The 26792-nt window shown below is 35.3% G+C and overlaps 1 protein-coding gene across 1 annotated transcript in view; it reads right to left on the bottom strand.

The window, feature by feature from the left end:
- The window catches only part of FANCL (FA complementation group L), a 91495-nt gene extending 65424 nt beyond the window's left edge, over positions 1–26071 (bottom strand). The window contains exons 1-5 of the mRNA XM_059406034.1: positions 25920–26071; positions 11011–11069; positions 8820–8880; positions 5694–5750; positions 288–388 (exon numbers count right to left, since the gene is read on the bottom strand). Of these exons, the coding sequence (XP_059262017.1) occupies positions 288–388; positions 5694–5750; positions 8820–8880; positions 11011–11069; positions 25920–26015 (374 nt within the window). The 5' untranslated portion in view covers positions 26016–26071. The remainder of the gene's footprint in view (positions 1–287; positions 389–5693; positions 5751–8819; positions 8881–11010; positions 11070–25919) is intronic.
- Between the last annotated feature and the right edge of the window lie 721 nt (positions 26072–26792).

The raw sequence follows: 26792 nt of genomic DNA, 5'->3' as shown, positions 1-26792 counted from the left end.
TAAAAATATGGTAACATCTTACTTCCTATATAAAAATGTTGGTTTTTTTCAACATTTTATTTCACATTTTACTTTGTAGATCAGTTTGTTAATGATGCTATCCCTTTAATTCATACCCACAATAAGGATCAGTTATCAATTATAATTAAATAAGTTCTAATTATAATGAAACACTTTGACTAAACACAGGTACAAAATAAATTGCTAAAACTGCAAATAAATTTAAATGTATTTAAAAAAAAAAAAGAAGAAGAAGACTTTTCTGGAACATTTTAAAATAGACATACTTATCCCAACCAAGAGTTCCTATCTCTTCAATAAGGCTGGAGTAGAACTGGGGAGGCGGAGGTGGTGCATACAACTCTTGTTTATTCTTTAAAGCAACTTCCTGTTTAAAAGAAAAAAACTTGAATCAGCTGTGTATTGCTAGACACTGAATTATTACTATCTTATTACAAAACAACTTCATAATCTCCTTTGTGCCATACTAAAGTGTTTACTATTTTTACAGAAATTCCAGCTGAATCATTCCCCTTCTCATATAAAGACAGGAACAAGCTAAAGGACTGCACTGAAGATTATTACGTGAAAATGTCAATTATTATACCAGTTAAAAACTTCAGATTTTAGTATTTTTCTAAACTATTATGCCTATCGGGTATGACAAAACTTTAAAAATACCCTCAAGGCTTCACTATTCTTCTATTCCTGTGGATAGGACTTTAATATAAAGAAAATGTACCTTTAAGAAAAGCCTGAACTCTTAAGTCCATTATTTAGACAGACATATTTGTATACAGTTATGAATCACACCCTTACAAACACAAACCCTTTATTACCATAGTAAATACTCGCCTGCTACTTTCTTTCACTGGCTTACATTCTATATTACTTCCAGACCAGGTTAAGTTTTCCATCTATGTGGAATCACAGTTCCTTTCCCTGCTAGGCTCACCTATGGTATTGTCAAGATGGTTTATGTACCCCGCCCCCCAAAAAACTAACATTTCCTTTTTTTTCTTTTTTAGTTTAGAAGCAATACAAACATCACTATAATTGCTGAGGCTGAATATTATCAATTTCTTCAAAGGTGCTAACCCAGACAAATATTTTATTTGGAAAGCAAAAATAAATATATCTGCAATTACACAGATGTTCATATCAAAAGAGATAAATTAAAAAGTCAGATATAGTAAATGATAACAGCAGATGAAAATAAGCATAAAAATTATGTTTCTATTAACTGTAACCCTAATAAAAGGTATAATTTTTTTTCCTTTAAGTATCTATTTACTCTATTAGTCCTTATACTTTGTTTTTAAACAAGGATAGGATACCATTAAATTGAGATAATACTAGAAAGAACAGATTTTACAAAACAGTATTTTAAAATCAGGACTATTAACTGAAACTACTTTCTAAATCTCCTTTAGAATTAAAAACAAAAAAACTGTGAAAGCAGGTTTGTAAAGCTCAAAATGACAGTATGGATTTAATTAGAAGGTAAATTCTTAGAAGACAAGGAGTATACTGCTTTTTTAAATAAATACCTAATGTTATCTGTAAATTGCCTGATAGTCCACAGAAACAAATTTTTACTATTAAGATTATCCTATTAAAAAAAAAAAGTCAGTCTAGTTCCTATACTTATATATAAAACAGCTTCAGCAATTTTTTTGAAATTTTTTAAAATCCAGAAATATTAAATATTGCTATCCACCTATGCAGATGGTAAATTTGGATAATAAAAACTGCATCTTAATCTTAAGTTTATGACATTCATAAACTCCACCTTCCACCTTGGGTCAGACAAGGTATTCCCATTCCAGAACCATAACAGAAAAAAGGGCAAAGGCAGAGAGTCAAAGCAGTCTTTGTGAAAAAGAGGCAAGATACCCAGTGGAAAGAACACAGGCTTTACAAAGGCTTTAAATCCTAACTTTACCATTTCCTAGTTTTAAGGCCTTAGCTACACACTACTAAGCCCTAAAATGGGTATTTAAAAAACCTACCCACATCAGAGTTCTTTTAAAATACAGGTAATTGTGGGGCACCTGGTAGCCCAGTCAGCTAAGCATCTGACTCTTGATTTCAGCTCAGGTCATAGTCTCAGGGTCCTGGGATCAAGCCTCAAATCGGGCTCTGCACTCAGCTCAGAGACTGCTTAGGGTTCTCTCTCCTTCGCCTTCTGCCCCTCTCCCTGATTGCATGCACATGCATGCTCTCTAACAAATAAATCTTTAAAAAATAAATAAAATACAGGTAATTGTTCACTTATTAAATATATACTGAACACCTACTTTATGCTTAGTTATTACTAGGAAACTGTGGAGATTTACCAAATCTCCTGAAAAGGTTCAATAATTACTGATTTCATTTGTACATCATCCTCAGTAATTTCATGGGTGATTACATTATAGAAAACCCTGTTACTGACTACACAGCCCAACAAACTGATATTTTTTGATACACTTTGATACACTTATTTTTTGATACACTGTCCATAAATGTGCAATAGTTTCACCAATTCTGTCAATTTCTCTAGAAAACTAAAATACAGCATGTCATTTTATTCAGAAATGCAGCAACAAATGTACGAAATCGAATACTGTTAGAGATCAATGTCAATATCTTATTTTAAATTAATAACAGTTTCTTCAAAATACAAAACAGCGGTTCTTACAACCTAATAAAGTCAACCAGGAGTAAGAGCTAATGGGACATGGTGTATATAGTTTTACTCTGGTCCCTTAGTCCTTTTATTTGTATAGCTTATAAAAATTATGATTAGAACACCTTTTTTCTTTTAAAGATTTTATTTATTTGACAGAGAGGCGGAGAGAGCACAAGCAAGGGGAGTGGGAGAGGGAAAGCAGGCTCACTGCTGAGCAGGGAGGTTAATGTGGTGCTCTATCTCAGGACCATGAGATCATGACTCGAGGCCAAGGCAGATGCTTAACTGAGTCATCCTAGGTACCCCAATAAAAAACTTCTCAAATTTTTTTGCAATCTCAAGGTAAACCAAAATATGCTTTACTTCTTCACCTACCTCTTTGAAGCTTATCATGAAATCTGGCCTTTGACGAAATTCATGATCAATTTTGACAATTCCCGTTAGAGTTTACAAATTTGTAAGTCAAAATTCAAACTTTAGAAATTGATTTTAAACTATTTATTCTGATCCCAAACATTCAGAGGGTTGTTATGAGGATTTAAAAAAAAAAAAAAAAAAAAAGGACTGAGAACAACTTGAGCAACTAAGCTCTTAGTATGTGGCAGCTGCTGCTAAGAATAAAAAACTCAAAAAGAACTATAAAAAATAAACTGCTTTCAGTTGTTAGTAGCAATATATTGGTACTGTAATTCTGTAAAATATAAATAGAGACATAGGAAAAGCATAAGTAAAACATAACAAGTAAAAAATAAAAAATAATTATGTTAATATTAGAAACCAAGATTTTCAGAGTAAAATATAAGCATTAAAATCAAATTAAAAGTGTTATAATGCCAAATTTGAATTGGAAATGTCAATATGAACTCATAATGAATTATTCTCTTTCTAAACAGCATTTTTTCCCAGCTCTGTCCACTGAAGAGGCCTACCAGTAATAGTAACAATCCACAGTTTCCAGATCTGTGGCATCAAAACACCATTTCCTACAAAGAAACCATGGCTCTTTAGAGAAGTAACTAATTATAGTTCTGCAAAAGGATGAGTACATTAAATTAGGGTAACTGGTCTCAGAAAGCATAGTTTGGCCTGTGTTAGAAGAACTAAGGAGTCAAATGAAGGGGCATACACTGACCAAAAATGATACAATTTAAGCATCAACAGGTATAGTGACTGCAATGGATTTAAGTCAATATATAAAAACTCAGGAGTTCATAATGATACTAAAAAAAAAAAAAAATCATTATTTTCCTTTGACAGTTGCTAGGCACTAACTCATTACTCTAAAAACTGATTTTTGTTTAAAAAAAAGGAAAAGAAACAAGCACTTAACCTATTTCTCCAGCATGAGCTATACCTCAAATAAACCAAACAACTGATGAAAGGAAGTTCTCTACAAAAGATAGCAAGATAACAAATGTAGATGATGGAATTCTAAAAATCACCATTTGCAACCCCTAATAGTGGATGTAGGCAATGATTATCACTGGATGCTATAATCATTAGGTGATAAGCTGATAACAAACTTTACACCTGATGGATCTAAATCTATTGATCAATCCTAACTCTACTAAGAGAGGAACTATCAAATACCATCTGCCTCCTCATGCAATGTAAGTACACAGCACAAAGTATTCTTACCAGAACAAATGAGACTAGGTCACAAAAAAGGTAGAAAAATATGTTAAAAGATACTATGAATATTTAATAAACCAAATCCAGAATGCAAGAAATATTACAGGACACATAGTTCATTTAACTAGCAGACTAAAAGAAAAAAAAAAAAAAAGGGTACGGGAAAGACATAGCAGTGCTAGAAATTGAAAGACTTAGGAGACATATCAACATTTAATGTGTGGACTTTGTTTGCATACAGACACAAACAAGAAGCTGTAAGAAATTACCACTAAGTCTGTTAGGGTTATAACAGCATGTTTTAAAAACAAAACAAAGAAACACTTAGCTGTTAGAAGTATACACCAATACATTCATGGAGGGATGGATACAATGTTCAGAATTTTGTTAAAATGCTCTAGTCCCAGGGCACCTAGGTGGTTGAGTCCCATCAGTGTCCAATTCTTGGTTTCCGTTCAGGTCACGATTTCAAGGTTCTGGATTGAGCCTTGCAGCTGGCTCAGCACTCAGTAGGAAGACCACTTGAGAATTCTCGCTCTCCCTCTGCCTCTCCCTTCCCTACTCAGTGCATACTCTCCCATTCTCAAATAAATCTAAAAAAGAATACTCTAGTCCGTTCTCCTTAAAGAGTAGGGAAGAAAAATGGCAAAATGTTAAAGGCTGGTCATGGGTATTCACTATACAGTCTTTCCTCTTCTGTTTATATTGAAAACTTGCATATGATGTCTATAGGAAAAACTAAAAACTCAAGTATTCTATGCATAATTAACTGAGTAATCAATTATTATATATAGCTGTATGTATATAATGAAGCCTAACAAGTTCTTCAGAAATCTGCAGCTATAAACAAAAATTATTTATACACTGTATTAGATCTTTAAGTGTGGGTACCTAATCTCTCCACAGATGTTAAATTCTGACAGACCAGGACTACATTTTATTTCACCACCTGTCCATGACTAGTGTCCAGTATACTCAGTTTGACACAATCAATTTGGTTCCTCTACACACGTTCTGTTCCTCATGTAATTCAAAAGAAGCATCATCCACATTTACACACAGTAAAATAAAACATTGAGTGACTGGGAGTAGAAGTTTTAAATTCTAATCATGTTAATTTTTATAGGAATTTAAAAAAAAAAGTCAGGGACGCCTGGGTGGCTCAGTAGGTTAAGCCTCTGCCTTCAGCTCAAGTCATGATCTCAGGGTCCTGGGATAGAGCCTCGCATTAGTCTCTCTGCTCAGCGGGGTACCTGCTTCTCCCTCTCCCTCTGCCTGCCTCTCTGCCTACTTGTGATCTCTCTCTCTGTCAAATAAATAAATAAAATCTTCAAAAAAAATCAGGACTTACAGAATATGGTAATAGCATCAGAAAACAAATTCTTACCAAAATCATCTTCAACTCCATCATAAAGCTCATTAGATCAGAAGAGTGCTGCATTCTCTAGATAGAAACATTTCTAATTAATTTTATTTGTACAATGAATATTCTATACACTGAAATTAAGATAAAATATAAGTCCATGTGAATGTGAAAAAAATATCAGATATATCTACATCTTAAAAGTTTAAGAACCGAAGTACCAGTCACCATCCCTTCTATACCTACCAATTTCAAAATTCTGAAAGAGTAATTACTGCCCTCAAATCTGTTTTGGTGAGCTAAACTGAACTGTACCAAAGTCTCTTAAAATCTCAAACACTCCTTTGTTTCTTCAGCACTGACAACTGATCAAGTTTAGCAAATCTACCAAACCACGTTATTTAAAAAGAAGGTGGGGAGGCGCGCCTGGGTGGCTCAGTGGGTTAAAGCCTCTGCCTTCCCCTCAGGTCAGGATCCCAGGGTTCTGGGATGGAGCCTGGCATCGGGCTCTCTGCAGGGAGCCTGCTTCCCCGCCTCTCTCTGCCTGCATCTCGGGCCCACTTGTGATCTCTGTCAAATAAATAAAATCTTAAAAAAAAAAAAATTTTTTTAAGTAGTATGGGGGGAAAGATGAACATAAAATATAAAATCAGGCAAATCTATGCAATTAAAAAATCTAATCAGAGTGATGTCAATTATTAATCAACACGTTTTTATTTTCCCCCTTGCCTTAAAAACTACATACAATTGTTAGTTTTGTCTTTTCACAATTAACCCTATTAGTTCAAAAGAAATCAATCTTTAAACAAGATAAAACCATTATAATAAAATGGCAAAAAGGAAATAACTTCTAAAGTTGAATAAATATTTAAGGGTTATAATTCTGTTTCCTAGAAATCTTTGATTCTTAAAATACCTACAGAATAAAGGAAAGCAAAGCAAATTCTCAAGTGTCACATTTTTTATTTGATGAAACTCTACATCACTTCTCTGCTTGAAATCAAAATATTTTATTTTTGTTACTTTTTGTGATACACTGCACTACCCCCACACAGTTCTGAACAAAGCCAATCTGTGATTTTGCTCCCTCTTTTAGAAGAGAAAAATAATAATCTAAAATATTTCAACAATGCATGAGACATGAAGCACATCTTAACATAACTTTACGTGGGCCAATCTGTAAAACAAACCTTGGCTTCCCCATCTTCTATACAGTATTTTCCCTGTTAGCTTACCAGTAATGAGCAATAAATTATATCAGATTTTTGTGAACTACAGCCTCAGGGCTAAATCCAGCCCAATGCCAATTTCTGTAAAGAAAGCTGTACTGAAATGCAGCAATGCTCATTCATTTACCTCTTTATGGCCGCTTTGGCTCTACAAGTGAAGTAGTTGTGACAGAGATTTTAGGGACCACTAAAGCCTAAAAAATTTACTAGTTGGCCATTCACAGAAAAAGACTGCTGATTCCTCTGACCCGTATTTACTCAAGTTAAAATTGATACAAGGAAAGAATAGTAATATTAGAATAAAACAAAGACAAACTAACTCTGGGTTCTATATGACCAACTAGAGGACACAAAAGAGATTAGTAAGTAATTGGGACCTTTTCTAGGAACCCTCTCGGTGAACTGATAGAGAAAAACAGCTATAGATATTATTACACTTAGTCTTTATTAACAAGTTTTTTCCAGGGTATTTAAATATCTCAATAGACTCATTTCCCAAACTCTAGAATACAATATAAATAGTCACATTGGATGAGGAGGCGGCAGTGGAGAGAAAACAGAAATAATTTAAACATCCCCTTAAAAACACGGCGGTAATTATGCTGCCAGCAATGACAGCCTACATTCTACAAATCAAATAGTTTATCTCCTATATTTCTTTGTGGCTCACTAATGCTTTATGTGAGTGACTGTCATTGTCAGTTATCATACATAATAACCCACTTTTAAGATGAAAAAAATATAGGAATATAGGAAATCGGGAAAAACATAAAAATGAATAAAGCATCAAAAGAAATGCAGTTCTACTTACATTTTTTTTTTCTACAAGAGGCATTTCATTACTTTGGGTTTCTTTAGTAACAGTAATTTTTTTTAAGTGTTTCTAATTTTTAAAGAAATTTTCAGGTAGAAAAATCTAAACTTTAAGAATAACTACATTGGAGCTGAAGGTGAAATGGATGAAGGTGATCAGTAATACAAACTTCCAGGGGCGCCTGGGTGGCTCAGCTGGTTAAGCGTCTGCCTTCTACTCAGGTCATGATCCCAGGGTCCTGGGATGGATCTCACATCAGGCACCCTGCTCAGCAGGGAGTCTGTTTCTCCCTTTCCCTCTGCTCCTCTCCCCTGCTCGTTCTCTCTCTCAAATAAATTAAGTCTTTTAAAATAATAATTATACAAACTTCCAGTTATAAAAATCCTGCCTATTTGTATCTCTGCGGTATTAACATCTATGTTCATTAAGTACATATATATGATCCTAAGTGATCTCCACCACACCTTTTCTGTTACTAATCTAGAACTACATTCCAATTTTTGCTACAGATACTCTAAAATACCTAGATGGTTCCTGGATTTCTTCTATCATTATTCAGTCTCAGCAGAAAAATTGCTCGAAAAGTGATGGATATGGGTAAGGTGAATACATTTGAAGACCCTCTCCAGGATGGAAATTCGCTTCAGAATACTGCCCAGTAATGTGCTGAGGATTCCAAGACAGAAAACATTTTTTATAATGCATGGACCCTTAAAATATTTGAGATGAAACCTATAAAATTCAGCAACTACTATACCAGTCTGTCACCACATTCTGCAAGAAGTCCTTTAAAAAAGTTAATGTAGCGATTTTATTTATTTTTATTAACATATAATGTATTATTTGCCCAAGAGGTATGGGTCTGTGAATCATCAGGCTTACACATTTCATAGCACTCACCACAGCACATACCCTCCCCAATGCCCATAACCCAACCACTCTATCCTTACCCCCCCCCACCCCCAGCAACCTTTATTTTGTTTTGTGAGATTAAGAGTCTCTTATGGTTTGTCTCCCTCCTGATCCCATCTTGTTTCATTTTTTTCCTTGCCTACCTCCTAAACCCCCTGCCCTCCTTGCTTAAAACAAATCTATTAAAGGACTTACCTGTTGTACTATGTGATGATATCCATTAAGTATTGCTCTCAGTTGCCAACTACATAATAATCTAAAATTTTAATGGAACAAAATGGTTTGTTCATTGTTCAGAATTAAAAAGAAAAAACTTATTTGTATGCTAACACAAACATGCACATACAAAGAAGAGAATGACATAAATATAATTCTGACAAGTTAATAAAATTTTTACCACTGATACTGTTGAAAGTCTTGTCTTCAGACTGTCGGTACTAATTTTATTTCAAAATATAAATAACTGCAATCAGTAAATGACATGCAAACAGTAAATCTTTTTTTTAACATATTGAAAGCAGAATTTTCTACTTAATTCTTCTCTAAGGTAGGTTAAATAAACCAACGTTCTGATCATAATATACATAACTTGTATTTGAGAAAGCATATGTAGCAATATAATCTTCAAATTCAAGATTAATGTAAAAGATACTTTTAATTGTGTAAGTAGTAGTTAGTGTTCATCTATCCACTGGCTCACCTCAGCTGTGCTCTCAATATTGCTTAGGTGAGTAATTCTCCTAAGAATTGCTTTTCCTTACCTGGAAGTAGGAAGCCCCTCTGATTCCCCAATTACAACCCTTTCAGACCACATGAGTCTCTTCCATCTTTGCTATGCTAACCACCATTTCCACCCTTATTTTTTCTCTCTTAATGGCAAAGTAGTTCATTCAACTGCCCATGGGGAAACTCCCCCTCCAAATGTACTTTCCATCCCTTGTCACCAACTTGGTCTTATCAAGTAATCAATCATCACTTTATTGTGATAGTTTTATTTTCTGCTAGTTTTTTCAACAAGCATATTAACTTGCTCAAGCAAATCTCAAAAAACAAGATTATAACTCTGCCTTGACTGCACACCCTTCTCTACCACTCCTCTTTTTCATAATACAGTTGATCCTTGAACAACACTGGCTGCACTGCCCAGGTCTACTTACACACAGATTATTTCAATAAACATACATACGGTACTGCAAACATGTTTCCTCTTGTGATTTTCTTAACAAAATTTTCTTTTTAATCTATAATATATACAACATACTAGCACTAGGTGTTAACTAGGTGTTAACAAGTGTTAAACAGTTTGTTCATGTTATCAGTTAGGCTTTTGATCAAAAGCACTGTTAAATTTTTGCAGTCAAAAGTTACATGCAAATTTTTAAGTGCACAAAGGGTTGGTGCCCCTGACCCCTGGGTTCTTCAAGGGTTAATTGTAGTTTATACTGTTTACATTTCCTTTCTACTCAACCACTCCGAAACCCAATACAATCTGGCTTCTGCCACTACATGAAACCTAATTTAACCTGATCCCTCTGCAATACTCAGCACTAGGAACCATGTCCTCATTAAGCCTTGATTTGGCTTCAGTGACAACTGCCCAGATCTTCCTCTTACTTCTTGGGTCAATCCTTAGTCTTCTTCCAAGTTCCTCTTTATCAGTTCTTTACATGTTGGTATACTCTCAAGTCTTTTAAATGTTGGCCTTCTTTTTTCACCCCACACTTGCCAGCAATGTTAAGTACCCATACTCACAGCCCCATATCCCATCCCTACTGTGATTTCCGTGTTTCACACTTGAGTTCCACACTAATACATTAAACATCTCCTCTTGATATTTTACATCTAATATGTCTTAAAATAATGGCTCTCCTACTTCTCCACTGTGACCCATTCTCTAGCTTAGTGATGTGAGCCAGGAACTTAGAAAGCAAACTTCACTCCTCTTTCCTTTTCTTCTCCTACTTCTAATCAGTCACAAAAATCCTGTCAATTCTAATGAGTGTCTCTGGATTCTTCCTCCCCTCTTCTTCCAGAGATATTTAAGAACGGAAAAGAGGTTCTAGGTGCTATCTAATTTCCAGTCTCCTCTCTTGACATTCCTTGATGGGCGTGGGCGGTCTATACCAACAGATAACTTACACAACTGCTAATCATCTAAGCTTTCAAAGGAAAAAAAGAATAAAAATAGAGAATTAACGTGTTACCTTCAGTACTTCAGCACAAAGGATAATAATAACTTACAAACGTACACTGATTTGGAAAAAACTGGAAATGTTTCTGGTTGACTAATAAGCACTTTGGGCAAAACTAATAGAATAAGCTTTTCCTAGATTAACTGACTGCCCATCCCACCAAGATGCGTGTATATGACCAAACACTACATCACCTTGCATTCTTCATTTGGAAATCTTCAGGCAACACTATTCTAAGGTGAAAATCACGTCCCTGTGGAAAATATTGAGAAAATTACAACGTTAAGAAAAAGTCAAACAAAATTACATCAAAAAAGCAATGTTTTTCCTTTACTTTCAAAAAGGTATAGACTTTATCCAAATCTTTACATTTGTTAAAATATATGCAATAGAATATTACATTTGAAGGAAAATAATGTAAAAATGCCAGAAACTTTGTAATTATTGGGAAACCAAAACAAAGACAAGACTTCATTTTTAAAGAGAATCAATTCACATAACAGAATGTTGAGACTGTTAGTGCAAACAAAGAAATTTAATTATTTCTTATAAACTTGGGAAAAAAGAAATTCTTTCAATTGCTTTGACTATGAAAGAAAAAAAACCAGTGTAATATAAGAATGTGTAATCCATTACAGAATTCATTTTTAATTTCCTCATTGTAATAAAATGAAAGTATAGTTAGTTACACAATCTGAACATACAGACATGAAAGAAATATTTTCAAAAAACAGAATATTTAATTCTCCCACATTTGTGGACCTTTAATAAAAAAAATCACTAATATTTATTTTAATTTAAATATCTACTACTATACATTTGAATATACCAAATTTTACTCAAGAGTTTTTCTAAGGAAAGAACTGTTCTCTGAGAAATATATTCAGTTTCACTTTCTTGAGAAAGTGAATGGGTAAGCAGCTTAAACTTTATATCTTAAATAGAATAATACACATGATCTGAGCAAAGGTAAGCAGAAAAAGACAAACAGAAATATAATCTTTTACTCCAACAATATAAAATGAAAAAGAGTAATAAAATTCTCGAAAAATAATCACCATGAGAATTTTAGCACAGGCTCCCTCAAAGCAGATTCAAAACTAAAGGAACACAATTAAACGTACCCCATAACCTTTACTTTCATGATAATATTACAGTTCTGACTTTCATTACATTTAAATGTCCTTTAAAAAAATGAAACAAAATGTACTACTGACCTTTTCAAAAGGTCAAGTAACAATAATTCACTATTTCATTAAAGCACTAGAAGGTATTATGTAGTAACTTTAACCTAACTTTATAGACATCCCACACATAGATGTAAGAACAATCTGGAATTCAGAATTTACATGAAAAATAGTAAAACTACTCTGATTTGTTATCCGAAAGAATAAAATTCCAAAGTCCCTTATTTGCAAAATCCAGCCATTTTAAAAGGTCAAATGCTATGTTACATGCCATAATATTTTTCTGATTCAAGAAAATGTCCAAAACTAGCTTTCTTAGTTAAAGCATATAAAAGATGTTAATTGCTCTCAAAAAGAATTCTTCCAGGTTGTATGAAACAAAGTAATGACAGTTGCCTAAATCCGAATCACTCCATATATCCTCCCAAATAGATCAATATTAAGAACATCTAAAACAGGAGCACCTGAGTGGCTCAGTCGGCTAAGTATCCAACTCTTGGTTTGAGCTCAGGTCATGATCTCAGGGTCATGAGATCAAGGCCCACGTTGGGCTCCATGCTCAGCACAGAGTCTACTTGAGATTCTCTCCCTTTCCCTCTGCCCCAACTCTCTCTCTTTAAAATAAATAAAATCTTTAAAACAAAACAAAACAAAAAAACTAAAACTAAAACCACAAAAAACCCATGTCTCCACCAAAATCAGAAAACAGAGAACACTATAAACTTCAGACTACCTGTAGGAAGAAAAACAAACCACTTTCCAGTGGTTTTCACTCTGGAGCTCCTATACCAAGTCCTTTTAAAGAACTATGAGGTTCAGAAAAAAAGCGCATGGAAGAGAGGAGACTGAACTAAGTGTTAAGATAATAATAAAGAGTTTAGTAGATCAGAGCACTGACTACGGGGAGGGAGCTTAATATGAACATAAAAGTCAAGAAGCTCATCTTGTAAAAGAAATACACATGGAGAAGATGATAAAAAGGCAGGTGGAGACATCCTTTGGAAACTGGGTATTAGGAGAAAAAGTAAGAGTGGAAAGCTAAGGCTCTTTAACAAAATAAAAATACTCAACTCCTCCGTCAGCACTACTTAAAAAATCAGCCATTAAATAAACCGCACTTTGCTTCAACTACAGAAGAAAGTATTCTTTTTTTTTTTTTTAAGATTTTATTTATTTACTTGAGAGAGAGACAGTGAGAGAGAGAATGAACGAGGAGAAGGTCAGAGAGAGAAGCAGACTCCCCATGGAGCTGGGAGTCTGATGCGGGACTCGATCCCCGGACTCCAGTATCATGACCTGAGCCGAAGGCAGTCATCCAACCAACTGAGCCACCCAGGCGTCCCAGAAGAAAGTATTCTTAAACTAGTAATTTTATAAACTACTGCCAACAACCAAATTCACAAAGATGTTTTCATCAATGCCAAGCTACTATGAGTCAAAATGAGAATAAAAGAAAATATTTCAAGTGATAATGATACCCCATGCAAATAAAAAAACACAAGGCATAAACAAATTATAATACTGAATTATATTATCATTAGTTAAGTGTCTGTACCCAGACTCAGAAATTCAAAAAATTATGAACAGAAATTACAAGGAAAAAAAGTTTAGTTCAAAAGAAAAAAAAAGGATACTACAGTAGAATAAATTAGTAAGTGCTCAAGGAGGAATAGAGTAAAATAAAAATTTCATTAGAGGCACTGTGTTGGATAATTCAGGTAACTCTTGATCTCAGAGCTGTGAGTTCATGCCTCAAATTGGGGGTAGACAATATTTAAAATAAAATGGTTAAAAGTGGCATATGTTATGGGTACTTTACCCCAATAAGAATTTTTAGGATTTGGGGCACCTGGGTGGCTCAGTGGGTTAAAGCCTCTGCCTTTGGCTCAGGTCATGATCTCAGATCCTGGGATCGAGCCCCAAATTGGGCTCTCTGCTCAGCAGGGAGCCTGCTTCCTCCTCTCTGCCTGCCTCTCTGCCTGCTTGTGATCTCTCTGTCAAGTAAATAAACAAAATCTTATAAAAAAAAAAAAAAAGAATTTTTAAGATTTATTTATTTATTTTAGTGAGAGAAAGAGAGTGAGCAGGGGGAGGAGCAGGAGGAGAGAGAGAGAGTCCTAAACAGATTCTGTGCTAAGTATGAAACTCAAAGCAGGGCTTGATCATATGACCCTGAGATCATGACTTGAGCCAAAACCAAGAGTTGGACACCTAACTGACGATGCCAGCCAGGTGCCATCCTCAATAAAAGTTTTCTAGCATTTTTTGCCATTATGAAATTTTTAAAAAATTACCAAATCAGAAAATAAAATTAAAAACCATCAGAGAAAAGCAGTTGAAATGGAAACAGGTAATGAAAATCCAACACAAAAAGAATTGGCGACCTTGAAAAGGAAAACCAAAGAGAAGAAAGAATATTTTGAATTATAATCTAAGCATACTTTCTGGAAATTCACATAATGAAATAAACTGACCATGTAAGAAAGAAGTCCTAATGACTGACTCAAATGTATCTTAATATGCAGACTTTAAATAAAAAGTCCATTAACTTATGAGACCAAATAATATATGAGAAATAGAATAAAAGTAGCATCACACTTCTCAAAGCAAGATTTTAAAAAAGCAACAACAGAAAAGAACTTTTAAGAAACTGAGAAGAGTTCTGCTTCTAGCTATGATGGAGAAACAGCAGCAGGATTTATCTTCCCACTTTAACTAAAAACTGGACAAAATATATGAAACAATGAAGTTCAGACATCAAACAGGCAGCAAAAAACAGTGATTACTGAAAGAAGGAAAACAAATGAGAAAAATCTTTATAATTATCCTGTCTTACTACCTGGAGAATTTTTCAGACTTCACAGCAAGGATAGAGAACCAAATGGAGCCAGAAAATTCTCCCTGATTTGACAAAAAGGGGTGAGTTGGGGGAGGCAAAGACATGTATAATTCACAATGTACAGTACCAAAGAGGAATGCCATATAAGAAGAAACAATACATAGAGAATGAAACTGGACAATATCAGTGTATTGTTGTAAAAGTCATCAGCTAAGTATGATTGCTGTGTATATGTGAGAAAACTACCCAAGGCCTGGGAATCATGAGACTGGAACATACAAAACAATCTCAGAATTCACACAAGGCTGGGAGCAGTGATGTTTCCTCTCAGAAGAGTAGAAAACCTTATACTATAAAGGTTATCATTAAAGAGAAGTGGTGGGACTTCTCTTCTGGGAGTGCCTGAGTGGTGGCTCAGTCAGTTAAGCATCTGACTTTGGCTAGAGTCGTATTCCCAGGGTCCTGGGATCCAGCCCCATATCAGGCTCCCTGTTCAGTGGGAAGCCTGCTTCTCCTTCTCCCTCTGTTGCTCCCCCTCCTTGTGTGCTCACGCTCACTGTCAAATAAATGAGTAAAATCTTTAAAAAGAAAAAAAAGAGAGAGAGAGAAAGAGAGAGTACTCTGAAGATTACTGCCTAAGTGGTAGAGCCAAATTAATCTAGGCTAAAGTCTGTTTTGATTCTGCTAACAAAGCTTAGAAGCAAACTATGAAAAGCTTAAACTGTTTCCAAATAATTTAACTACAGTTTAGAATAAATCAAGAATATTTAAGAGAATAAAATTATCTAGCACACAATAGTTGGAATGCACAGTATCTGGCATCCAACCAAAGTATGCAAAGAAACAGGAAAATAAGATTCATAATGAAGAGAAAAAAAAATCAAGAGAAATACAAAAATGGCAGATGATAGAACTGCTTAAAAAAATTTCAACAGTGATAACTACATATGTTCAAGAAGGTAGAGAAAAGCATGAGTATGCTAAATAGAACAGGAAAGATAAAGACAGACCCAAATCAAAGAGATGAAAAATACAATGTCTGAGATGCTATAAAGTATTAACATCAGATTAACTATTGCAAAAGAAAATATTAGGGTACTCGAAGGCACAGAAAATTCAAGAGAAAGACACTGAAACAAGAAATGAAAAAGAACAGAACCATTAGTGAATTACGGAATGATTTTTAAATGGCCTACTATACATATATTTTAAGTCCCCAAAATGAAGGAGAAGGAAAAAAATTTAAGAAATAATGGCTAAAGTTTTGCCCAAATTGAAAATATATACTCACAAATTCAAAAAGCTCCACAAACCCTATGGAGGAAAATCATGAAGAAAACTACACCTAGGTGCATCATAATCTAATCAACAAAAACCAATGATAAAAAGAAGAATCTTAAAAGCAGTCAAAAACAACACACTTACAAAGGAACAAAAACAAGAAACAGAAGAGATTTCTCATAGGCAATAATGCAAAAGAATTAAGCAACATCTGAAAAGTACTAAAAGGGAAAAAAAAATCTAGAGTTTTATAGCTAGAAAAAGTATCTTTCAAAAGGCCAAACACCATGTCAGACATAAAACCACTGAAAAAATGTATCAGTACAAGCTATGCACTACAAACAATATTAAAGGAATAACCTAAGGAAGAAAGTAAATGAAACAAGAGAAATGTGGATATACAACAAAAACTACCAGAAACCGTAAATATACAGGTAAATATAAACGACCTTTTTCTTAAATGTCTTTAAAAGGATCACTGTGCCAAACTGGACAATCTGAACAAATAAGGACTGGATTACAAACCAAGGTAGAAGATACAATATCTATGAGTCCATACTGATATAAATGATTTAATAAATGAGGGAGGGGCTCCTGGGTGGCTCAGCATATGCCTTCAGCTCAGGTCATGATCCTAGGGTCTTGGGATCAAGCCCCACATAGGGCTCCCTCCTTGGTGGGGAGCCTGCTTCTCCCTCTCTCTCTGCTGCTCCCCCTGCTTATATACTCACTGTCTCTAATAAGTTAAAAAAAAATCTTAAAACAAAATAATAATAAATGAGGGAGTTAAGGAATAAACCTAATCAAAGAAGTTAAAGACCCGTATTCTGAAAACTATGTACTAATGAAAGACAAGACCAAAAGAAAAAAGAAAACAGAAAAAAAAAAAAAAAAGACAAGACATTCCATCCATCCTCAAGGACTGAAACAACAATGTTAAAATGTCTGTAATATGCCATGGGAAAAAAAGTCTCTTCAACAAATGGTACTGGGAAAACTGGAAAGCTACAAGCAAAAGAATGAAACTGGACCATTTTCATACACCATACACAAAAATACACTCAAAATGGATTAAAGACCTAAATGTGAAATGAAACTGTAAAATCCTAAAAGAGAACACAAGGATTAATTTCTCTGACATCACCCACAGCAACATTTTTCTAAACAGGTCTGCTGAGGCAAGGGAAACAAAAGCAAAAATAAACTATTGGGACTACATCAAAATAAAGATTGTGCTCAGCAAAGGAAGCATTCAACAAATCTACTAAATGGGAAAAGATATTTGCAAATGACATACCTGACAAAGGGTTAGTATCCAAAACATTTAAAGAACTTATATGACTGAACACACACCAAAAAAACCCTAAATTATCCAAATAAAAAATGGGCAGAAGACATGAACAGACATTTCTCCAAGACTTACAGATGGCTGAAACACATGAAAAGACAGAAGCTCAACATCACTAATCGTCAGGGCAATACAAACCAAAACTACAATGAGATTATCACTTCATACTTGTCAGTGTGGCTATAATCAACAACACAAACAAGAAGTTTTAGGGAGGATATGAAGAAAAAGGAACACTCTTGTACTGGGGGTAGAAATGCAAACTGGTGCAAACATTCTGGAAGACACTATGGATGTTCCTCAGAAAGTAAAAATAGAAGAACTCTATGATGCAGTAATCACAAACATTTTTAGGAATATACCTAAAAATTACAAAAACACTAATTCAAAGGGATACATGCACCCCTATGTTTATTATAGCATTATTTACAATAGCCAAATTTCAGAAGCAGCCCAAGTGTCCACTGACATATGAATGGATGAAAAAAAGACGTAGTACATATATACAATGGAATATTACCCAGCCATAAAAAGAAATGAAATCTTGGCATTTGTAGCAACCTGGATGGAACTAGTGAGTATAACACTAAGTGAACTAAGTCAGTCAAGAAAGATAAATATCAGGCACCTGGCTGGTTCAGTGGGTTAAAGCCTCTGCCTTCAGCTCAGGTCATGATCCCAAGCTCCTGGGATCAAGTCCCGAATCAGGCTCTCTGCTCAGCAGGGAGCCTGCTTTCTCCTCTCTCTCTCTCTCTCTCTGCCTGCCTCTCTGCCTACTTGTGATCTCTGCCTGTCAAATAAATAAAATATTTTTAAAAAGAAAGATAAATACCAATGAATTCACTCATATGTGAAATTTTAAAAATTGAAACAAATGAGCAAAGAAAAAATAGAGATGAACAACAACAAAACAACAACAACAACAAAAAAAAAAAAAAAAAAAAAAACAAAACTCCTAACTACAGAGAACAAACTGATGGTTGCCAGAGGAGAAGTGGTAGGGTAGGAGGGATGGGTGAAATAGGGGATGAGGATTAAAAAGTTCACTTATCATGATGAGAACAGAGTAATGTACAGACCTGCTAAATCACTATACTGTACACCTGAAACTAACAGAACACTGTATGTTATCTATATTGGAATTAAATTTAAAAACTTAAATAAATATGGGAATTAAACTAACCTTCCTTACAGAAGAATTCCAGGTAAATTATTTACTCTACCTTAAAAGAGGGGGAGCATAACCCTTCACTCCTTAAGTGAGAGTAACTCATAGATTTCCTTCCAAAGAGTAAGTATGGAAAGAGGAGTTAATGCTGCAGTAGAGAAACCTGACAAACAGTGTTTTAGCCAACGTCAACATCAACAGTGGTAAATCATATTGTTGGTTTCCTCCCTTTATATTATGTAATGAAATTCTCAATGTTCCCCTCAAAAACCAATAACCAGTAACATATATCAATGGAATAGGACAGAAAACCCAAGAAATAAACCCACTCTAAAACTGTCCTTAAAAAATGAAAGTGTCTTAATAAAGGAAGATAATTATTTAAAGGAAATAAAAATTTAAAGGAAAATAAAAATGTATTGGGAGGGTTAAAAGATAAATAGAAATAAAAGATATGACAACAAGTACAGAAAAGGGAGAGGATAGGAAAGAGTACATTGCATGATTCTTGTAAGTGGTATACTTGAAAGTAGATTGTGGTAAATTATAGTAGCATACTGTAAACCCTAGAACAAACACTAAAAAAGAGACAATAGTGATATATAGCTGATAAACCAATAGTGCATATAAAATATAATCCTAATGGGGCGCCTGGGTGGCTCAGTGGGTTAAGCCTCTACCTTCGGCTCAGGTCATGATCCCAGGGGCCTGGGATCGAGTCCCGCATGGGGCTCTCTGCTCAGCGGGGAGCCTGCTTCTCCTCGCCTCTCTCTCTGTCTGTCTCTCTGCCTATTTGTGATCTCTCTCTCTGTCAAATAAATAAATAAAATCTTTAAAAAAAAATATATATATATAATCCTAATATTATTTATGTGAATCATGACAAGTTTAAGTCGTATACTATAAACCATAAAGCAACTAATTAAGAAGGAAAATAGCTAATAAGCTGATAGAGGAGATAAATATTATACTATACAGTGTCTAACAAAAATGCAGAAAAATATGAAAAAGATAAAAAAACACATAGAACAAACAAAAAAGCAGCAAAATATTAGCTTTAAACTCAATGATATCAGTCATCCATTAAATGTAAATGATCTAAACATCTCAAAGCAAAAATCAGTTGATTTTTAGATTCAATAAAAAAAACAATGTCCAGAAGAAATCCTCTTCAAATACAAGACACAAATAGATATCAAATAAATGGGAAATGATTAAACCATGCCAACACTAACCAGAAAAAAAAAAAAAGCTAGAGTCACTATACTAATATCAGAAAATAGAGATTCTAGGACAAAGATTACCAGAGATAAAAAGGGTTATTTCACAGTCATTAAAAAAAAAAAATCAGTTCAAGAGTGCTCAACAATCCTAAAAGTTCATGTACCTAATAAAAGAACTTCAAAATATACAAAGCAAAAACTTACAGAAACAAAAGTAGAAACTGAACAATAATTATAGTTGGAGATTGTCAATACCCCCTTTCACTAATAAAACGAGTAGACAGAAAATCAGTGAGTATATAAAAAAACTCAAATAGCATTATGAACCAACTTGACCTAACATTATAGAACAATCATCCAACAGCAGCAGAATGCATTCTTTTCAAATAGACATAACATTTACCAAAATAGGTCATATTCTATGCCATAAAATAAGTCCCAATATATTCAAAAGAATTTCAATCCTACAAATTCTGTTGTAACCAATATGAAACTAAATTATAAATCAATATCAAAAAGATATCTAGAAAGTCCTAAAATATTTAGAAAGGTATACTGTTGTTCTAAGTAACCCATGGGTCAAAAGAAAAAAAAAAAAGAAAGAAAGAAAGAAAAGAAATTAACAAGTATTTTGAACCCAAAAAAAGAAAAAGAAAATATAACATATCAAAGTATGTGTGATACAGCCAAAGTAGTGTCTGAAGAAAAATTTACAGCACTAAACAATTATATTACAAAACAGAGGGGCGCTTGGGTGGCTCAGTGGGTTAAGCCTCTGCCTTTGGCTCAGGTCATGATCCCAGGATCCTGGGATTGAGCCCTGCATCAGGCTCTCTGCTCAGCAGGGGGCCTGCTTCCCCACCCCCCCGCACTCTCACCCCCCACCTGCCTCTCTGCCTACTTGTGATCTCTGTCAAATAAATAAAATATTTTTTAAAAATATTATAAAATAAAAAGTTCTCATTATCCATGAGCTAAAATTCCACCTGAAGATACTAGGAAACTTAAGATCAGAAAACAAAGAAATATACACACATATACAGAAAGCAAAGAAAGACACAGAAAAATAAGTGATAAAAGAAAATCAATAAAATCAAAAGTGGTTCTTTGAGGAGATCAATAAAATGTTTAAGCCTCTACCCAGTTGCACCAGGGAAAAAAGACACAAAATACCGTAAGAGTGGGGACAAGAAGTAACTATAAAATATATCCATAATTTCTTTGATATTTCAACCTTTAAGAGTTGGCGCCTTATTTCTCTCCTTTTGAATATGGACGAGATTTGGGGCTTGCTATAAAAAACAGAAAAAGCAGAAGTAAATATGTGTAACTTCAGAGACTGATACCTTTTCTCCAAAAGTACCATGCAGCTTTATGCTTGATTTATCACGCATAGGGAAGCTAGTTGCCATGTTTTGAGGACCCTATGGAGGTCTATTGCAGTTAAGGAACTGAAGCCTCCCAAGTCAAAGAGAAGCAGAAAACAGGGGGCTGCAGCCAATATCCATGTGAATGAGCTATCCTGGAAGCAAATCTTTAAGTTCTAACCAAGCCTTTAGAGAACTGGCATACTGGCTAACATCTTCATGACAAGTCCATAAGAAACAGTGATGCAGAACCATCCGCCTAAGTAGCTTTCAAACTTTCGATCCATAGCAAAGGTAAGATAACAAATGTTTGTTGTTCTAAGTCACAAAGATTTGGAATAAGTAGTTACACAGCAAAAGATAACCAATATAGGGAACATCATTACAGTTCCTAAATACATTCACTAAAAGGATAAGGGAATAATATGAAGTAAAATTTAAGCCAATAAATTCAAACATCTAGAAGAAATGCACAAATTCCTTGAGGGAAACAAACTGCCAAGCTCACCCAAAAGAAAAGGAATAACCCAACTGAGAAAATAACTTATTTAAATCACAGAGATCGTTCATTCTCTCTCTCACACACACACACAAACACACACACACACGCGCACGCATGCACCAAGAATCAGTAAGTTTCACAGACTATAATTTTTAAAAACAGTATTATCTAATTGTAAAACTAGAAATAACAAAATTAATAATCGAAAAAAGATTTTCATGAGAAAAATTTTTAAATCTTCTACTAAGTAACTCTTGGGTGCAAGGGATCTACAAAGTAAAATTATGTAAATACTAAAAAATGATTATGATAAAACACTATATGTCACCATATACAGCCTACTTTAAAAACAGCGGTAAGAGGGAAAATGCAGAGCCTTAAAAACTTGTATCAGTAAAAATGTGCTCTCACAACCAAATGTGGGAAAATTTAAGCATCAAAATAAATAAGGCAAGTAAAGATTACAATCCATTAAATTATTTTTAAAACTTCTGATACAAATAAGTGGGGGAAAAGAGTTTACTCCTTATAATAAAATGACAATAAAGAAGAAAATAATGGAGTTAGAAAAATCATCATTTGGCAACCACCAAATGATGGTGGCTCAATTAAGATACTAAAACTGGTGTGTATACCTGAAAGTTTGATGCTTCAGAGTAGCTCTCTAAAAGTACTTATGAATTACAAAAGGAAAATCTGGCACATGCCATCTTAACAAGGTGATTGATCAGAGGTAACATCATCAATGAGAACCACTGACTTCACGTGCCCTAAAAAGGACACAGCATTCTTTGTGTCATCTGTGCTGAAATTATATAATCTGAATTTAATGATGAGGAAGTATTAGTCAAACCCAAACTGAGGGACATTCTTCCTAATATCCAAACCATAGTCTTAATAAATGTCAAGTTAATAGAAAACAAAGAGCCTAAGGAACTATGCCAGACTAAAGAAACAGGACAACTAAATGCAATGTGATACCTTAAAACTAAATACAATGTGGTATCTTCATCTCACTCCTTACAGGAGGCTGGAAAGGGGGGTACAAAATACGTAATTGCAACATTAACAAAATTTGAATTTGGCCTCCAGATGATGGCATTATATCATGATGAAACTTCGTGATTTTGATAACTGTACTGTGGATATACATGAGTTTGTCCTTTCCCATGAACTATATGCTCAAGTATTTAAGAATAGAGAGACACTATGTCTGCAACCTAATCTCAAACTTCTCAGAAAAATAATGTATATATACCCACCCATATATATACACGCAGAGTAAAATCAAATGGGGCAAAAGTAAAATGGTGAATTTGGGTAATTTTCATACATACTTGTTATTTTTCTGTAAATCTGAAATAACATACAAGACAAACATTTCTAAAGAAAACCAGTCCCATCAAACATTAAATAATGTGTTTATGTTAAGAAGTCAGAATTGTAGCTACAGCAAGGGTCACAAAAAAATTCATCTAATCTCAATTCTGAGGTTTACACAAGTTTTTCTCACAGGCTTCAGTAGGGACACACATATAAAGTACTTTCCTTAAAATGCCTAAAATTAGATATAACATGGCTCCTGATAAAAATGTAACTTAATCTCTCTTTAATTTTTCTAAACATTACCTGAAAATGAATCAGGTTTTCAGCTAGATAATTCAAAACTGATACTTCCAATTCAGGGAAGAAAAAGTGGATTACCTTTATTCCAGAAATACTAATGAAATTTAGCCTCTACTTTCTGCAATGGTCATAATGAATTTAAAGAAAAACTAATAAATCCATATGTACCCTCTATAATCTTTCCTTAATCACAGTGCACTCAGATTAGTTCTACCTTAATATTCTAAGGGGTGGGTAAAAGGTTCATTTAGAAAGTAAATTTAATAATTCACTCAATATTTTTGAGAGACTACTATATGTTTTGCGTAAACGTCAAAACATATGGTAATTCCTAGGATATGGCCCCAACTCTCAAAAAAGATGTTTTCTGGTGGGGTAGAGGACAAAACAGGTGAAGTTTGTGTTTTTGTAGGCACAAATTCCCAGTCCTGAGTTATAGGCATGAAAAGTACCACATGGAAACTATAGTTAAAACTCTACTGCCTATTTGAAAGCTGTTAAGAGACTTATCTTAAAAGTTCTCATCATAAGGAGGACAGCTGGGTGGGTCAGTGGGTTAGGAGGCCTACTCTAGATTTTGGCTCTGGTCAGGATCTCAGGGCCCCAGGATCAGGCTCTAGTCCTGCTTGTCACTCAGCTGGGAGTCCTCTTGAGGATTCTTTCTCTCCTCTCTCTCTGTCTCCCTGCACTTCTACACCCACAGGATCTCTCTCTCTCTCTCTCTCTCAAATAAATAAATCTTTTAAAAAAAGTTCTCACCATAAAAAAAAATTATAGAACTACATATGGTGCATCCGATGAACTAGACTCAGTGATCATTTCATGTCATATACATACATCAAATCATTATGTTGTATACCTGAAACAAATACTGCATGTCAATTATACTTAAAAAAAAAAAATGAAACAGGCTTCTTTTTAAAGTTAAATTAAGTATCAAGTTTTCAAATACCCAATACTCAAACACTTAAATATTTCTGAAAGTTGAAACCATTCTCTTAATCACTATAATTAAGAGTTAAATTTTACCTCCTTCCCACTCTTTTAATGCTGACAATGTTTTGATGAGGATTGTTGAATGGAGTGTTAATCAAGGTAAGGTGGAGCAATGCAATTATTCATTTTTCTTTCAGAAAATAAAAATAATTCTGAGAACAGAAATTTTTACTCATCACCATGATATGTTTTCAAATTATCTGGTTAATTACTAAATTTTAAATTTATTATGACAAAATTGAATAATTTGTGTTTCTATATAACTGAGTTCAAATACTGAAAATGTGCATGTCTATAAAAGATTCATACATATTTTTCCAGAAAATACAGTTGATTCAATGTTAAGTTGTTTAAAAATGACCACTTTGTTTCTTTCCTCTTCCGAAATTTCTCCTCATTTCACATAGCAAATCAAATCTTCAGGTTAGTTGCGTGTTACATTTTATAGCTAAAAGGTACTGCTGGTAATCTAACGTATTCATGATCCATATCAAAAACTGCAGGTCGTTAATTTGTGTGTAGTTTCAACAGTTTTTCCTCAAGCAGAATCTGTTAATTTTAAAAGACCAAAACAAAACAAAACAAAAAGAACAAGAAAGAAAGTATTGTGCTGGTGAGAGAGGATGCACAATGTTGAGTATACAAGTCTGGGAGCAAAAACCTATACTCAAAAATCTAACCCAGTATCCTGATCCAATGCAGAGAGAGGCGCAAAACGCGGGAGTGGAATCTGATTGCCTCGCTTTCAGGGACTCTGGCAATCATGGACAAATAACTTAACCTGCCCACTTTCCCATGCCCTGATTTACTTAACTATGAAGACTGAAAAAGATTTCTTTTAATTCTGCCTCAAAGGGCCGAGGATTAGTGAGATAACGTACTTGGAAAGCGCTTTGTAAACTTCAAACCTGTACACGTGTGTTACCACGTGTCAAGTGCACCACAGAATTAAGAAGCCGCCTGGACTCAGGAAAGGTAATTAATTCTGCTGTCAAGATTTCGTACAAAATATCGCTACAGGAAGCGCTCAGGGACACAGGGCTTAGTTGAGAGCCAAAAGGCGGTTTTTCTCCAAAATCCATTTTTGCAGGAAAAACGAGCCTAATCTGCAGGGATCCCCTAGTGAACGACGGGCCACCAACCTTTGTGGGGCTCAGCGTGGGGGTGGGGGCGGGGGGTGGTTAGAGACAAGGTAAAAATTTGCAAAACAATCAAAAAACAGTTCAAGGTGGGGCAGACGCGGAATCAGAAGGGAGGTCAAACTCAGGAAGCGCGCGCGAGGGGGCGTGGCCGTCTGCCCCGCCCCCCGCTCGCGCCCCGCGCGGGGCTCCTCTCGCCCAGTCGCTGGCCCGACGCTAGCCCAGGCCAAGGCGCGGTAGCGAGTGGCGGGTTGTCAACCACCGCAGAAGTCCTCAAACCTCCAGTCTCCGAGGAGCCGTGAGGCGCCTCCCCTCCTAACTCCCCCGGCTAAGGGCCCCTAACTGCCCCCGTAACTGACTTAAAGGGGCGGAGCTGCGCCGCGAAAGGGACGCCCTCCTAGCAATCGGGCAACAAGCTGGCGGGTACCTGAGCAGAAATGAATCCTTCGTACACGGTTTTCGCCCGGTTCTGAGGCAGAAGCAGCGGGCACTGGCGCAACAGGCTCGCTTCCATCTCCGCCATGGTCCGCAGTCCGTGGGGCCGCGGAGGGGGGAGCTATCCGCCGGCCAGGGCCCCGCACATGCGCAGTGCCGCCTGCGCCCGGGGCTTGGAGGGGCGGAAACCTGGCCTTTGGCGGGAAAAAGCCTCGAGGACCTGGCCGAATGAAATTAAGGTCTGGTGGTAGTTGCAGCACCTGGCAGAGTAGATGTGGCTCTGTAGGAGGCAGCATTGGCCCCAACAGGAGACAGGAGGGAAGATTGTTCTCAGATTCATAGCTCTAATTGAACACGATCATTCCAGCCTTGTTTCAAGAACCGTTTTGGTACTTCTGTTTCATTTTATTGAAAGACTGCTACAATTTTTATGCAGTTGTACTTCTTCCCGCATGAAATGGGACTTCTGCAACTTTGAGATTGCATTTCTTCCAGCATAAGAACTGTCTGGGTGTTGTAGTATCTCTTTTATTTACCCGGAACCTGCCTCCACTCCCCTTCTTCACTGCAGTCTGTCTCCTATTGGTCTGTTCTACAGGATCTTCTGTATGCCCTCGGCATACGGAATAATATATTATCCTGTATATATTATTATACAATGTACTATAATCCATTCAATATATGCGATGTAATTCTATGGTTTGCCAAATTTAGTCAGATACTATTCGAGAGATGCACAAATGTGTGTGCGTGTGTATACATATGCATATACACACAGATAGATCTCCAGACTCAAGTCAACACTGTAGTCAGTTTCGGTGCACTGCACTCACAAATATCTAAAGGCAAAACATGAGGGAAGATT

The sequence above is a fragment of the Mustela nigripes genome, chromosome 7 (assembly GCF_022355385.1).
Source record: "Mustela nigripes isolate SB6536 chromosome 7, MUSNIG.SB6536, whole genome shotgun sequence".
Taxonomy (NCBI): Eukaryota; Metazoa; Chordata; class Mammalia; order Carnivora; family Mustelidae; genus Mustela; species Mustela nigripes.
This window is presented reverse-complemented; position numbering and strand designations above follow the sequence as displayed.